The sequence below is a fragment of the Sipha flava genome, unplaced genomic scaffold (genome assembly GCF_003268045.1).
Source record: "Sipha flava isolate LNK unplaced genomic scaffold, YSA_version1 304_pilon_pilon, whole genome shotgun sequence".
In the NCBI taxonomy this organism is placed as follows: domain Eukaryota; kingdom Metazoa; phylum Arthropoda; class Insecta; order Hemiptera; family Aphididae; genus Sipha; species Sipha flava.
Window position 1 is genome coordinate 392,224 of NW_020272981.1, and position 18,137 is coordinate 410,360.

At 31.5% G+C, this 18,137-nt stretch overlaps 1 protein-coding gene across 1 annotated transcript; it reads left to right on the top strand.

The window, feature by feature from the left end:
- Nucleotides 1-18: 18 nt before the first annotated feature.
- Nucleotides 19-18,122, top strand: LOC112686305 (ATP-binding cassette sub-family G member 5). Its single transcript, XM_025558523.1, has 9 exons — nucleotides 19-265; nucleotides 2,089-2,439; nucleotides 2,517-2,789; nucleotides 9,066-9,294; nucleotides 10,982-11,099; nucleotides 11,217-11,310; nucleotides 12,892-13,030; nucleotides 14,180-14,362; nucleotides 17,047-18,122. Exons 1-9 carry the CDS (start codon nucleotides 79-81, stop codon nucleotides 17,387-17,389), a joined length of 1,917 nt encoding a protein of 638 aa, XP_025414308.1. The 5' UTR covers nucleotides 19-78; the 3' UTR covers nucleotides 17,390-18,122.
- The last annotated feature ends 15 nt before the right edge of the window (nucleotides 18,123-18,137 follow it).

Sequence of the window (18,137 nt, forward strand, 5' to 3'; positions counted from 1 at the left end):
CGCGGACCAGTAAAGGTTTCGGTCCAGCAGTTCGTGTTCTGCACACGCAACGTAGCTGCGGTGTGCCGTTCAGTCACGATGAAACCGTCCAAAATGATCGGCGGCGACTATTCACTGGAGCTGAATAACATATACCACACGGGCCAGGTGGAGCCGGCCTCGTGCTTCCAAAAGCTCTTCGGATCGGTCCAGACCGGACTCATACTCAAGGACATCACGCTGGAAGTTCGGGCCGGCGAGGTGATGGCCATCCTGGGATCGAAAGGTAAACAAAACTCACACGCACGCGCACGCACGCGCACACGCAAACACATACACGCGCGCCCCACGCATACGCAAGCACGTGTACCGTTGATGAGGCGTACTAGGTGTCTGCCGAATGCTACCTCCTCACGGGAATTAAGGATGTTGTGGAATTGCGCGAGGAATTGCTAGGACAATACATTATTAAAACATTTTTCACAAAACCAACTTTTTTTAATATTTTATATATTTTTATTACGATCGACGGCAGGGATAAAATAATTTTCTTCGTGAGCAGAAAACCAATGAACTCGATGAACTAACCGCTTCTCATAGACTATTTTTATTATCATGTATGTCAATGTAAACTTTTATATATCATTTCAAAACATTTATTTTGAAGCTCTTGAAGTGATTTCTTTATACATACATACATACATATTAGTACCATAGGCGCAACTAGGGTACAAAATCTGGGGGGGGGGGCTACGGCCCTCCTACCTAAACTTAAAATAACCTGTGGATTACATCTACTATTATATACCATTTTAATATATTTTAGATTCTGAGCCAAGTCGGATTTACTGCAATGTGTCTTTTTTTGTATTCGACACTATTGTGAATTAAGTATGCTGTATGCGGTATGCCATGTATAACATGGAATATTTATGGAGGGGCTTAATCTTGGCTCGGGGGTTAAGTCTCCTACCCCCCTAGTTGCGCCCATGATTAGTACACAATTTATGTTTTTCATTATTTTATTTTTTTTTACCTCATCTACATATTAATTATTTATTGATGGTCGAAAGCTGTAAGATTTTTTCTAAAATTTCCAAAAACCAATTGATACTTTAAAATACTTTTCAGTCCAACTTTATTAAATAAGAAAATAATTAAAAAACAACAAGAAATATAATTAGATCTCTATTTTAATTCTATTATCGTTGGTATGTTATATTTAACTAAATGTTTCGTACATTATTGAACTTCGAGAAATAATTTAAATTTGTTTAATTTAAAACATTAATGCATGTAACGAAAGTTCAGCAAGATTTGTCAATAGTTTTATCATTTTTTTACTTAATTATTTTTATGATAATACAGATCATAATGATTAACAATTTATTTATTTTAACTAAACAAGTTTTTTACCAATCCCGTCCATAAATTATTATCTATAAATTTAAAAAAAATTATTTAGTTAAGAGTATTATTTTCAATTAAAATGCCCTTATTATTCTCATTATATTTTTCCGTTGCTATTGTGTTAAAATGATAGACACAAATAAAATTTGAGATTTGAGAGGGCAGAAAAATATTTCATAATTTATTTTACTTTGTATAATATACTATATAATATAGTTTGTGGGAAGAATTTACAAAAGTGGAATAAGCTCTTCCCTCATTTGTGCTTATGGTTAAGATTACTTTTAAATTTATATAGAGAAATGGTTTATTTTATATTACAATTCAATTATTTATAATTGATAAAATAAATACCTACTTAATTATTTTACTATATAAAACGTAATGCTATTTACCACAATATTCTATGTAGCCATGTATAGACATAATAAACAAGTAGAGCCAAAGGAGTTTACTTTCTAAAGACAATATAGAAATCATTGATAATTAAATCAGTCTACACAACACAATTCGTAAAATGTAACTAAAAATTTCACATGTTCGTAATTATTAATTTAATTAAAAAATATCGTTTAATGAAACGTATCGGAAAAGTTGTTACATTTTACTGGTCTCTTTAGTGTCGTTATAAACCACTTATACTGGATAAGTATACTTACTAATAACTTATAAAGGAATTGTATTTTTTAATACATTTAGGTAGCGGTAAAAGAGCACTTTTAGAAGTTATTGCCAGACGGAGTAAGGGACTTTCTCGTGGACAGATCCTTTTAGATGGCCGACCTCTTACACAAGCGATGTTTAACCAATGCTGCGCTTATGTCGGTCACCGAGCGGACCTTGTTCCATCATTATCTGTTCAGCAAACACTACACTACGCAGCTAACTTGTCTATAGGCTCACAAATCAGTGGCTATGTTAAAGATTCTAGGGTCAGACAAGTGTTAGCTGACTTGGCTCTTAGTCAAGTGGCCAGACATAGTGTAGAAGCGTTGACCGAAGGCGAGTACAGAAGACTAGTGATCGGAACTCAATTAGTTAAAGATCCAGGTAAATGATCTTTATTGGAATGAATCTTTCTGTAATGAACTAATAATCAATAATAAAGTAAACTATTTTTCCTATAGTATTACTACTATTGGACGAACCAACTGCCGGATTAGATCCACTGACCACTTATTTAGTAGTATCTATGGTCAGTAGCCACGCTAAACGCAGAGGTCGAGCTGTGATACTCACTATGGAAAAACCACGTTCAGATGTTTTTCCATTTCTTGAACGTGTTGCTTACTTGTGTTTGGGGGACTTGGTATACGCAGGTCCGACTAGAATGATGTTGGACTATTTCCGAGCAGTTGGATTTCCGTGTCCAGAAATGGAAAATCCTCTCATGTATTATCGTAAGTAAAATAAAAATAATTATATATTAAGTTCGTATTATTTTGGTTTATAATACATTTCATATGGACTACAGTAAAAAACCAATTGTTCGATCCCTAAAATAATACAAACAACTATCAGAAAAAATATTACATCATTCAATGTATTTTTGATTTTAATCATGGGTTTTATTGATATTCTGTTGAACCTATTTAACTAGATCAAGTCATGTAAACGATTGAAGTATTGTCATTCTCTTAACAGAAAAATAATAATTTTATTTACTATATTTTATAGTAGTCTATAGTTAATTACCAGTACATTATGAACCATAATTGTGTTTTATAAAATATATAAAATATTTATATTTTTGTAATTATGTTAATATCAGCCAATTTAATTTGAAATTAATAACCAACTTTTATATACGGTTCTTCTATAGAAGTTGAATTGTTAAGTGTATTTTATGTTTCTTAACATGTAGAACATAAAGTATAATATCTATGATTCATTGATTATGATCTACAATTGTGACATATGGGTTAGGATTTGTGGTTAATGAGGTATGAATTCACATTGTGAAAAACCAATGCGTAATCCAGCGCAAATTATTTAAGTTGTATAGGGTATCTCAAAAATAACGTAAAATTTATCTGCTATAAATTAAATTTATTTCTTTTAAAAACATTATAAATATATTATTCTCTTCAGGAGAAGTTAAGGTTTAACAGTGAAAAACAATATCGGGTATATGACCCTCCTTATTAGCCCTACAGATGATTATTCTTTCCATAAAATTTACTATCACTCGATCACACATTGCCCCGTCAAATTCATTGAGGATACGACAACTTTTTTGCTTCCAAGATATTTCGAACTTTTTTCTCGTCATACTCGTAACTTAATGTCATTACTTAAAAGCTATAAGATATTCATATATTTGACCAACTGCGATATTTAATTTGAAGAGTAATTTGCGTAAGTTAGCGTTTTTTTGTATTTGGCATTCACTTGTTCAGATCACATTGCAATTTGATAATATGTATTATCCTTCAACGTGCCTCGTAATTCTCTTGCAATACTCTAACGGCTTATACTGTGCATTGTAATAACGTATTTTAGTGTTACGGTAAAACACCAGAGATTTTTATAACAGGTTTTTAGAGGATAATCTTTATTTTATTTTGACGAAAACGGTCATGGTGATATAACGATAACAATCTATGACCGATTTGGTGGATACTGAAATACTAAGATATTTTAAAAGTAACACACATAACTGTAACTTTTGATGACTTAAATTGAAATAAATAGATTGATATCAAAATTTAAAATATTAATTTAAATTGTTCAATTGCTGAAACAAAATATAAGGATTTTAGATTAAATTTTAAATAATTACCCGCGGGTAATAGATAAATACATTTTTGAGTACATTTTATACGTTTTAAAAATATGTTAGTATTTAAAGTATATATATATAACAAGTGCAAATGGCAAGAAAAAGTTTAATTATTTTGTTAAAAGCAGTTAAAGTTAATAAAAATATAAAAAACGCTTTTAAAAATTCTTTAAAAATCCGCGTTATATCATATGATATTATGACATGATATCATGACACGTTTCAATATACGAACCAAGAATGATATTCTTTAACCCTTCTATAATAAATGAACGCGGATTTTTAAAGAATTTTATTTTATTTTATTTTATTTTATTCAAACAATATGAAATTTTTCTATCTTTTTAAAAACTTAGAAAAATTTCATATTGTTTGAATTCACCTATTGTTATTGACCGTCAAAATATCACGTAGAATTGGGATTGTCGAACTATAGACAATCGCGTAAAGAATAGTAGTATTGAAAATGCATTTTAAACGATAACCGCAAACGGTTTTTAAATATTATGAAATAGTGGGATGGTAGATAATTAGCTCTCCATATAACTTACTTACCTGAATGAATAAATATACATATTTATGAATGCATGCACACGTTTTAGTAATATACATTTACATATAATGTAATATATATACATAATTATGTAATACAAAATATCGCATGAGTATAGTAATGTGTTTGTGTGGCCTGTGTGGGTATAATATATGGTTATTTTTGTTCTAGATAAATTGACCATTATATTCCATTCATTTTTTCATAAAAAATTAATTTTTTTAATCGATTTTATTACCATGATGTATGAATATATAATTCTTAAACATAGCTGTATTATAATAAAGTGATTAATGTTCAAAATAAGACACAAATTAATTACAGTTTAGTTGTCCTACGCATTTTATATCAAGAGAAGACTATGAAATCAAGTAATTTTTAATTTAATTATATTGTACTGAATTTATCATGTTGCATTTTATTAAAATATGATATATAAACATATACATTGCGAAGAGTGTGACTTTACGCTGAAAAAATACCCTCTCGATGATAATAGAATATGTTAAATCTAAATTAAGATATGAGTAAATATATTTAGCTCTTAATATCAATGGTAATTTTGAACTCCTCATAGAGGATGAAAAGAAATGCGTTTTTTATTACTACTATTTTTTTCGCAGTTAACTATAGCTATCTGTATATATGATGATATAAAAAGGATTCCGTTAAATGCTATCTAAATAAATATATTCTTTAAAGATGTATTAACCATGGCTTTAATCATAGACGTGCGCACGGATGTGGCTTATAGGGCTATAGCCACACCTGAGACTTTTTTTTAGGTAGGTACTATGTACTTAGGTAAAAAGGGCTAATAACTTTTTTTTTGGAAAATCAAAAATTTTTTCTATCAATTTTATTAAATTACAAAAAAATAAAAATTGCCGGGACTGGCGTTCATTGATAATTAGATTGTACATTAGTTTTTCTAATAAATTTTATTTCTACTTACTTATGTTTTGTATATCTATTTTTTTTAAGAAGGGGTTTTATAAGGGGGTGGGTGATCAAAAAAAATAAATAAAAGCCACACCGGAAATAGGAATCTGCGCACGCCTATGGCTTTAATAAAATAACTAACAAAATATAATGATTAGATTTAAAATACATTAAGATTATAACGATTTCAAAATATACCTATTGAGTAATTATATCAATTTTTTAATTTATTACCATACTATTATTTGAAAGAAAGTAAATATCTTTACTGTGAACCAGTGGTACATATAAAAAAAGGTTGCAAATGTAATTAATGAAAAATCATTGTCTAGTGATTTTATTACTGTTTAAAAACGTATTTATCAAATAGTTTATGTAGGTTTATCGAGGTGAATGTTAACAGTTGCAATGATGTAATAGAATTCACGCTTAATATTCATTAGAATTAATAACACATAAGTTTAAAATAAAATGTTATTTATTTTATTACATAAGGTAACGCTCGATGGTCACTAATTTACAGCTTTATGAATAATAATAATGTAAAATAATGCAAATTATATAATAGGCTTTAAAACAGTGATTCAGTGCTGTTACTAGGGATTGTTGAAAATAAACATTATATTAAGAAAAGACGTTAAATTTTTTATTAATTCATAAAGTCTTTCATTTAAACCCGATTAGAATGTATTTAAAATAAAAGTTCTCGTACCATAGTAGGACAAAAATGATGACAAGGGGGCGTATAAATAATAGAGATTCGCCTTGGGTACAAATGCGAGTTTGAAAAACTTGGTTTCAAACAACCTAAATAAATACTTTAATTGGAATTATTAAAGTTATTACTCATTTATCCATTATGATAAATTTTGATTTTTGAATGAATCCTAAATTATCTCAGTAACTCGTCAACCAAAACAAGACAAACGGGGTTTATATATATATATAAAATAAATAATTGTAACTAATCGCTAATATGTATAATATAATATAGTTTATAAAAATATAGTTTAATTTTATAATGTTATACAAGACCTAGATAATGTGAGAACATCTTTACACAAAGAAGATAATCGAACACATTCTCGTTATTATAATGTCAAATTATTATGACGTGTATATGTATAAATATTTATTATATATTTATATTTTCAGCTAATCGGTGATTATTTATCGACATTTTAAAGCCGCTATAGGTATTTACGTGTTTGAAAAATCAACGATCCGAACAAATTGATAAAGTGAGATAGTAGGATTTTCGCCGTTATCTTTAAAAATAATTATCCATTGAATTTTATTTTATTTTTTTTTATTTAAAAATGAATCTATCATACATAAATTATATAAATTATATATATAACGTGTTCATGTTAAAATGTACCTCTAAATATTCCAGTTAGGCGACTTTGTATTCTAATGGGATTGTCGGGGACTGAAAGGGAATACCAGAATACACAATGTCAGACAAATTCCATATTTTTAACCCAAACGCATGCGGGCATGCGCCATACAACTTATTTATTTTTTTTAATAGCAATTCAATTTTTTCTTTTTTCATATTTAGCTAGAAAATTTTTTTTTCAATCAATATTTGTATAGGTAACAATTTTTTTTCTTATTACAAAATTGGCAAAATTGTAGGGTATAATGATATAATGAATAAACAAAACCATAGATTTTGGGACAATACTAATCTCGAAAAATTAACTTTCAGGGTATCTGGGGTATAAATTTGTAGTGTGAGTCATTGGTCGAAAATTTTTAGGTACTTATTTTTATGACAGGACACTTACAGTTAGAAAACATCTAGAATTTCTTGTAAGTCAATTACAGTTACTGTTTGAAATTATTACATTAGCTGCACGGGAAAATATGTACCTAACCTCGTTTATTTACAAGATGCACTATCATACAACGCCACTGTTCGACAATGTTAAAATGAAAATTTTCGCAACCGATGGATTGATAATGGAATAATTCAATGGTTCCAGACAAGATCTCCAGACTTGACCCCATTTGTAGGGACATTTAAAAAACTGTTGTGTATGTAGACACCCCTTAAATGTCCAACATTTAAACAAAATATACGACTGACATATAATAATTTGAGAGAAGATAAAATAAATACTGTCCCATCAAAATACTCGTAATTTAAAAATTTTAAAATTTTTAAAATCATGTTTGAAATATCAAGGCCAAAATTTCAAATAATTCATTAGATAAAATTTTAATTTTAAATAGATAAATCTTAATTTCAAATTCATAGTGGGTACATTTTTGTAACTTTCATTACCTTTAATATTTAGTTATCTTATTTCGGAAATATGAATGATAAAAATGAGAGTAAATTATGACCAAAAATTAGTGTTTTTCTATATTTTATCTATTTTCATATAAGTATTTAAAAAAAGTGGAGATATTATTTTGGTTTTCAAGTATTAAGTTGAACATAATTAAAATGTCAAAACCAGATTTTTTATAAATATTAAACTTTAACATACTACAACTTTGCCAATTTAGTAATTAGAAAAAAACCTGTATACAGTAAATAAAACCAAAATCTAATGGTATTCCAGCAATAAACTGTATCAGATTCATAGGTGACATAAATACCCAATACTTTTACTGCTTATATACATGTATAACATATTTATGTACATTGTACGTTCGTGGCATAAGTAAATGAAATAATAATAAATAATAGTTGTGAATTACCAATGAAAACTGGAGTTTACTCATTCTTATAAATGCAAAACAATCCTCTTTAAACAATATTTTTACCTCAACTGGGAGTACTAATTTAGAACTTGAGAGTGCTAAGCATCCCCTGCTACCCTCCTATGTGCGCCAACGAATATATCATAAGAATAGTTGTAGTTATATACAAATAAGAAATTAAAAATTGTTAATATTTTTATTTTTATCTCTTTATATTTTATATTATCTTAATTTTGTTATAAAATATATTTTCATATATTTTCAAACTTAAATAGATAAGTATCGCTACCCCCTCACAAGCTGTACTTATAAGGATAATGTATTTTATTTTTTGAAAACTGTATATTACGAAAGTTATTGTTACAATAAATCTAACAATTAAAAAAAAAATCAAATGAACCAAAAATATCCTTTTAGAAACTAAAGTAAAAAAAAAAATGTTTGATCGAGGTTCCGGTTCCGGTTTGGGTTCTTTAAAATTTGAACTAAAGGTTCTTTAAAGGTTGAGGTTTCATAATTTGACCTAGGTTCCGGTTCCAGAACCGGTTATATTCGGTTCGGTTCCAGTCCCTGATCGAAACGCTTCGAGGACCGCTAATTTGAGATCACTGTTATCCATAAATATAACATACTATCATAACAATAGATGATTTACGACATTGTACTATCGTTTATTCGCAGTGTGTTTGTCTACGGTCGATCGGCGGTCACGCGAAAGATTCGTCGAGTCCAATGCACAAATCGTGGCTCTGGTGGAAAAGTTCAAAATGGAAGGGGCGCCCTACAGAAAATCTTCAGCAATGTCCGTGCTTCTCGGGTCACCGACTGGCGACCACCAGTCCAATTCGCATCCATACCCGTACTCTGCCCAAGAGTCTTCGATCACACAAATTGGCATGACTCTATACCAGTAAGTATGCACTCGAATTATTAAAACAAAGAAATAATAATGATTATAACAATAACAATAAAACGCTACGTATCTTTCCGGTCCATTGAGAATTTTATAATTAATTTTTTTTTTATCCCCGAAAATATCGCACCAATAGATTTTTCTGATTATCGTATTCATACTCGTATATTGTACTTTTATTATTATTTTTATTATTATTATTATGACTGATCGTAACAATGACCTTATAATGATTATATGTAATAACTCTCAATGGTAGACTGCATGCTCATACCGCATCGTTCTTATACAGTGTTTTATTACGCCACATTAAAAAAAACTGTATCTTGGTGAAGTACTGTACAAATAATAACAAATGACATATGTATTTAAACAACAACTATGTTATGTTATGCTACTGTTATTTTATTATTATTCCATGTACGGCTAGTTTTTTTTGGATCACAGATTCCTCTTATTGTACTCTAATAGATAGATACAACTATTATAAAATACGAACGTAATATTATCGTTTACAAATTTTTCTATGATTCAAATCACCAAAAAAAAAAAAAAAAAACACCGAATACCAATTTATGAATGATATTTACAGTTTTATTTATCGAAATAAAAAATTACATTATATATATATATATATTAACAGTATATACGCAATCATCTATACTCTATTCGCATTTCAAAACTTCAGTAATTTTTGATAACTGTTTCGTGAAAACGAAACCAATGAATTCGAATAAAATATAATAGTACTACCATAGCAAATAATATTAATGCAAAACATTCTAAAAAAATTATTATTATTATTTTCTCGTTACGACGTGTACCTGTTATAAAAAATACCACGATTTTTGCCATTATAGTTGTATATTCTAAAAACACAACTTGTGAGCATCTTAAAAAAATTTCCAACATTTTACGCCATTACTCTCAAACATATCTTTGATATACAATACTAGATTACTTAAAGAAAAATGTGCATTGCATTAAGTTTTTCACAAATATCATTCAAAATGTAATTTATCGAGAGTAATATATACGAGTACACCTAGTGTCTTTACAATTATTAGTTGCTATTTAAAACTAAATAATTATTTTGTAAACAACAATATTAATGAGCAATGTTAATTCAATGGAATGCTTGTTACTATGACTTGATACTTGATTATACATGATTACGTCACTGAACTGACCTCATATTTATGTTGTCTACAGTTATAATTTATGTTGTTAAATGTCAATGTTTTGGCATTATTCGACTTCAAGCTTTATTACACATTATAATAATTTGTGTTGTAAATCAACTGACATTCACTTTATGTCACGCAAAATTTATGTCGTGCCCACCAAATCGTTCTGATTTCAAATCGTTTTCATGCACAATACTGAAATGTAAAATGTTAACAATATGAATTTTCTAAATTTTGTTGATCCTTACGCAACTACACTAATTGACGTTTCACGAACTCAAAATTATAGAGGAAAACTATACTGTCGCAACAATAATCAACTATACAGGGAACTAAAAATAATTGTTCTTTCTGCTTTTCTGATGTTAGCCACGTTATGGATTATTATTGCACCGATTATTTAGTGTACTATATTAGTATATTTTCACACGATATTTATACAGGATTGAAATACGCAACTATAATCGACATATATTTTCTATTTCTTTTGTACGTAGACGTCAATTCGCGTCCACTTTCGGATGTTCCTGGCAAGCTCTTTTCTATCTCACTGCACGACTCATTGCTCTGCCCGTCGCATTCTTGTTGATCTGGATGTTTTATCGCGACATCAAGGTAAGTCTCGCTGGCTATGAATTATAAATACATACTGCGTTTTGTTCGCACAAGAAGAACGCGATTCCGTCGTAATTTTATATGCTCATTGCACGTTTTTGAAATACATTCCTATAGGACTATCAGACGACGTTCATATCCCGGAGTGGTCTGCTGTTGACGTGCATAACTACGACGTATTTGACATCGATATTCACCACGGTATACACGTGTGAGTATTAACTATTTATAATGAGATAAAAACGATAAAATGTTTCCTAAGCCGACGCAAAATATCCACACATAGATTAAGGAAATAAAGCCCAGGAAAACGAGACCCAATGACATATATATGATTAATATTTTATAAGCTTAGGAGGAAAAATTCCGATCGCAATACATGTAATCATAAACAATGATCAATAATGATACGGTTCGATTTGAAAGTACATTGTTGTCCTGCATACCTTTGTCGGGGGCGTATTTTCAGTTTTTTTTTTTTATAGTGAGGCAAAAATTCAGTTGGTTCGGTGTTGACATTTAATCAACATTATACTTGTTAGTTGTTATGCTCTCAGAAATAACAAACCAAACAATTCCTTGGCATATATAAATATACTCATTCTGACTAATACCTGTGAGTACAAATAATGTACTATACAAAAACAGCTTAGGAACGTTTCCGAAATCGAAATAATTAAGATAGAGGTGGTCCGTGAAATAATCATTATGAGAATATTTTTACAAAATAATTTACATTATTTCACGTCAAAACCAAAATTATTGATCAGTCCATGTATATCTTAAGGTGAGGTATTCCACTGTCCCACTGAATCGCTTCCCATAAACAGCATAATACATGTAATATTCTACAATGAAAAAAAGAACTGCATGAGCAATTAAATTCTTCCGGTCTTTTGAATTGACGAAGGCCTCTGTGGATTTTCGTTTGGTTGGTAACAGACATATTAAACTCATATTACATTACTTTACCTAATTCTACAAACCTACACATATGCTGTTTTTATTTAACGGGACTCGTTAAAGCATTAAACGTAGTTCTATCTACAAATAAATCTGGTTTCTTTTTTACATATGCTTAAGATACGCACTAGATTACGACTTTGTGGCAACGAAAAGATTATTTTATCTTATAAAAATACGATACTACACTATGAATACAATGTGAATGTGTGTGTGTAAATTATCATGAATATAATTATGTTTAATTGCAAAAGAAAGTTTCGAGAGATGAGACTAAGCTATATGTGGGTACGTGTTGTACTTGATTTTATTTTAGTTCTCAATGGCGAAACTAGTTCTGCAATGTAATCAAAAAAATTGTTAGTAACACTATATTATTATGCGTCGGTCTGCACTGTAGTGGTTTAATTGAAAAAAAAAACGAAATTAGACAATGGATGAAAAAAATATTCGTTGTAAATTATATTAGAATTGAAATAATAATAATACCATTATCACGGTACAATATAATGTCGTCGGTAGGTATAGGACGGCGATTTCTAAACGCGTACGTGCTCCATACGTACACATCATCCATTAACGTCATTATTAGTCTCGAAAAATTAGTTAATTAATAGCCGCGTGTTCGTGGTAAACCACGTGAAAAATGATTGCGGATTACAAGTCAAATTATTAGATAACTCTGTAATTGTACATGTGTTGTTTGCTTGTTTAAAGTATTACTTCAGTGATTATATCTTGTACATAGTGTACGTATAAATTATTATTACGGTTTGTAGTATAACAATAATAATAACAATAACAACAATAATGCGTTTTCTCGTTTCAGTCGCTCCGCACAGGACTAGATACTACCAGGAAAACCAAGACGGCACGTACAACGGACCACTTTTCCTCATAAGTTACTTTACTTTCTCGCTGCCGCTCGCTTTTCTCACCGTGGCCGGATCGTCGGCAATACTGTATCAGTAAGTGTTACGCGCGCTAAATTGACTTCTACAACACAACAACATAACGATGCAGACGTAACTATATACATACATACGTATTGTACTACACAGGGTATACTATATTATCGTCTTGTTCGAATCCTCGTCGATTTCGGTATACATTATTATATGTTCGCGCAGAAATCGCTCTCTTTTTACACGTAGCAGAAGGCACTCTTTCGACGTACCGATTGGTATTTTTATCCGCACATAAACCACTTCGTACCGAACTTAAGATTCACTTTTGATGGCTGCGCAACTCGTTTTTAACTAACCACGTCGATGATTCATCTTCAGAACGAGTACTATTTGATTGTGATTCCAACAAAAAATATTTTCGTTGATATTATACTTTTTAGATTTTGAATTTTAGTTCCTTATACGCGTTTATGACAATTACATATATATATATATATACATATATATTTTTTTTACATCAAAGGAATATGATTTTTTGTTAATAATAAAAATGATCCGAAGAATCTCAACATAAAAGGCATGTCGTTAATAGCGACACATATAAGGATTGATGAAAGTATAATGTTTCGGTCCCTACACAGTCACAATTTTAGCATCGATGACCAATTTTTCTTTTTACTATCAATCATGTTTTCACGACCACATACTCATGCTATAATATTTCCAATGGTCAATCTGTCAACGATAAATTACCGAATCAGATGACCTAAAAAAAAAGGTCATCATCACTCATTGCCGTCGTATTTAATCCTATAATTTTTTCTGACGTTTTATAAGTTCACTAATACCTCTAAGCTATTTGTATATAATACATGTATTATACGTGAAACCTATTCAAAATGGAGACTGGCGGTAACGTGGTAATCTGCGAGAAATTAAAAATTCGTTCGAACACCGTAGCTGCTATGCGTGTGTGTATGCGCCATGAATATATAAACGATAAATGTATGATATACCGGATGAGCCAGAAACTATATATCAAGTATATATTTTATTTTCTGTTGATTTTTTACATTTATGCGCACGATTTCGTTTTTGGACAGTTTTCACCGCGCATCACATAGGTACTACACATATTACTTAGATCAATACAAAATTATTATAATATTTTTTTATTTTTCTTACTGTTCGTGCGCATTTGTATCATAGGTTGATGAAGTTTAACAGCTGGACGGAGCTGAGTTTGTTTGCTGCCGTGCTGCTAAGCTGCTACTTATTCGCCGAACAACTGGTCGTCGCGGTGATGGCCATCTCGAAGAACATGTACAACACCAGTGTGTTTTGCATTTACGTCGTCAGCGTGATGATCGTATTGGGTAGCGGAATGTTGAGGTTTGTGTACAAAATATAATGTGCGGGGCTTGAGCTATTTTATACTATAAAATAGTATTAACAGACTTGTTACATAGTAGCAGTAGGTGGTTAATATATATATATATATATATATACTCGTATATACTGTAAAATCCGGGTCGCATTAACCAGATGTGCAATGTGTTAAACAAACAAAGGCGGTTGAAAATAAGGGTGGTTTAATAAATCAAATTTCAGAAAAAGTTATCATAATAATTACTTATTAATAATAATTTACTGTAAACATAGTATAAAACACATTTTAAACATCAACTTAACATAATTTTAATAACATTTTTGAAATTTAACAAAACTGGACAGTGCTCGAATATGAAATTTTAAGGGGGAAGAGGGTAGAACATTTGTAGATAGCCAAACAGGTAAGAGCAAGCCTGTATGAAATATATATGTTTATGATAGAGATGATAACATCGCGGCTAATCTATGCGTACGGAATTCGTGTGAAATATTATGTACTTGGTTTGTTGATTTTCAACACTCGTCTCGCCATGGTATTACTGTCATAATGTACTGGAAAATTGAACGCGATCAATTATAAATCGCGTATCATATCACCCTGACATTCATTCGTCCAATTGTTATGCGATAACGATAACGAAATCCGGATTTCCACGTGCGTATTGTATTTTAGGCGTACTACGCGTTACCGGTTGCGTGAAAGTTTACTCGGATTGAACGTCATCGGTGTCAGTGGCCTATTATTACACCAATAGCCCGTCGAACAACACCCCTTGTTCGGCAACCATCGAATAGTTCGAATGTTTTGTCTCGCATTGCAGACACTCGCAGCAGGTCACAGATCGAAGTTGACCAACCGCACCCATTTGTTGCTTCAATTATTTAGTCGTGATATACATACATGGGCGTGAAAAAAAAAGAACCCCATTTGTCATGTCAATGGATTCGGCGCCTGGGCGGATACTAGTGCATACAATTTAGGTCATCAGTGGGGTCGGTCGACATAAATTATAACGTGCCTAAATCGTGAATTATTATTTCGAGGAGCGGACGCACGATAAAAGGTATTTTTTGTTATTGGCGACTCGTTGAAACTATTCGGATACGGTATAGGTATTGGAGACGCCGTCAAATTTTTCGCTGCACCCTTCACGAGCCACCATGTATAAAAAAATATGTGACTTCACTTCTAGATAGGTACCACGGCTCTAGCTTGTAATCTAGGCGCTGATGACATATGGTAGTTTTTATTAACTACTACGTCGATTTGTTTGAAATCATCGTCGTACATTATTATTTGCATTCATGCGGGTGACGTGTGGGTTCAACAAGGAATATAGGTGGTGCATTTTTTTAATGAAAGATCATCGACAAACGCAGATTGATTTCATAAAATTAGCACGACACATATTAGTGGAATGCAAATAAGGTATTCCGGGCCAGCCACACCCGCCATCAAAATAATTGTTTTCTTGCGCCACTCAACCGTTCACTTAACCTGCATATAGGTATATGAATATTACACCCCATCCTTTTAATTTGGAAAAAAAAACATTTCAACGGTGGGAGTGGCGACGGCTGGCTGTGGCTGTGGCTGGCCCAGAATACCATATTTACGTTCTATTAAAACTATTAGGAGACGTTTGTTCAGTGTGGTTTTATTTATCACATTTAGTGATGCAGTCTTCGTGCATCATAGCGTATTGAACATTTGTTGTGACGTTTACGTTAGTTAGATTTAGAGAGATTTAAAACTATCCGTATAATGATATTTGAAGAGAAGAATATTTATAAGAGAACGACGACAGACATCATGGGTATATATATGTTTTTGTGAAATATCGACTGATAAAGCAATTACTAGAGCTCTTAAAACACATGTCACGGAATTCACGTGTACACGTGAAATACATGTTTATCCAAAATATATATCCATTTTTACAATGGTAAAATTAGTAATTTTATGTTATATACTTAAAGTTTTAATAAAATATTAATAGTACAGTATTAAGTTAAGGATGTACGTTTTTATTTTGGATTTTACACGTGACACGTGAATTCCGTGAATTCACGTGTATTAAGAGCTCTAGTAATTACGACTATTTGAAAAATCGCAAGCTGAAACCCCTAAAACTCTTTTACCATTCGATATTCAACAATAAAGATCAAACGTAAAGCTCTCAAAAATATTCTTATCTTTAAATTTAAACGGTATAAGTTTACACTCTAAACCTCACGCAAACGCTACAGTTTATGTTCTATTTGCTATGCTACTTTTGCTACTTTTGCTTATGCTGCACGTCACAATACTCTTAAATACCTAATCTTTGAAGTACGACAAAATACAGCATTTTTGTCGGCGTTTACACAATACACACCAGGGTTGATAAATAATTTCATATGGAACCGGGCGGATTAAAACAATAAATAAAAGAGATCCAGAGGATATAATTTTAATTTTATTTACCAGTTAGGTAAATAAAAATATTTTAAAAAAAAAAAACAATTTCAGTTATAAAACAACCATTATTAGAGTTAAAACATTCATTGTTATTTTATTTTTATTGATCGTTATGAAAATTAAACCAATGTACCTATCTATTGAAGTAAGGCAATATGTCGAATTTCCCGTGTCCCGCCAGTTCGTGTATGGTATACCGACTAACCGATCGATAAACATTTAGATCGTACCGTGGCATGTCGGACTGGTTGTCTTGGATCACGTATGCCACGCAGACCAGGTACGCGGGCGCTTACCTGACGGCCCAGGCGTTCGACGGTCGCCGGCAGTACGTGGGGCTGCCGCAGAGCCCCCGGCAGAACTGCACCATACCCGCGGCGGACGCGTTCGTGTGCCGGTACCCGGACGGCGACTCGTACGTGAACGAGAGGTACCCGCCGTCGGTGGCCGACCCGCAGATCAACCTGGTGGCCAGTTTCGTGTTTCCGGTGGCCGCGATGGTGTTCAACGTGCTGCTGTACGTGGCCCCGCTGCCGTCCTACATCAAGGCCAAGTTCAGGGAGTAAAGTTGTACGCTTGCAACACCAGCGGCGAGGCGTCACGAAGGGTCCATGTAGCGGAGGCGTTTCGATATTCCTTAGGTTTCGTCGGAACCACGTTCCAATGTCCACGCGAAAACGTTTTCGAAAAATAATAATAACAATAACAATAATTATATATTACAAACCCCGCGAAACGATAACGTTTTTAACAGATCCACGATGGAAAGAACCAGATAAATCGTACTTTAAGTAATAACTGACTACTACTAAGTGTTCATCATTATTTTGTTACGGTTTCCCGTTTTGAGTACATTATATATAAACGAGTAAATTTATTCAGAAGTTTCAACAAGAACCTACCTCAGATTTTCACCGTTTCCTCCGCATCTCTTCTACGCATACAATGTACATAATATATTCACATCCGATAATATCATTGATCTCAGAAAAAGAAAACGTTTACATCATAATGTGTTCGATCAATACTAGAATACATTTCCTGAAGTACCACAACTGTGGTGCTCATTGAAGTATTGGTACGAAAATATTTAAATTAAACCATACACTGCGCTCAAGATGTTCATATGAACGAGACTTATTACGTAAACCGTTTAACTGAAATGTAATTTATTTGATACAGATGATTTTATATTTTATGTTTATTATTGATTCTGTTACATTCTTTACAGAATTGATCCTGTTTTGTTACATTTGTGCTTGTTAGGCAATTAAATACAACTATTTATACATTATTTAATTCAGCATTTATTTA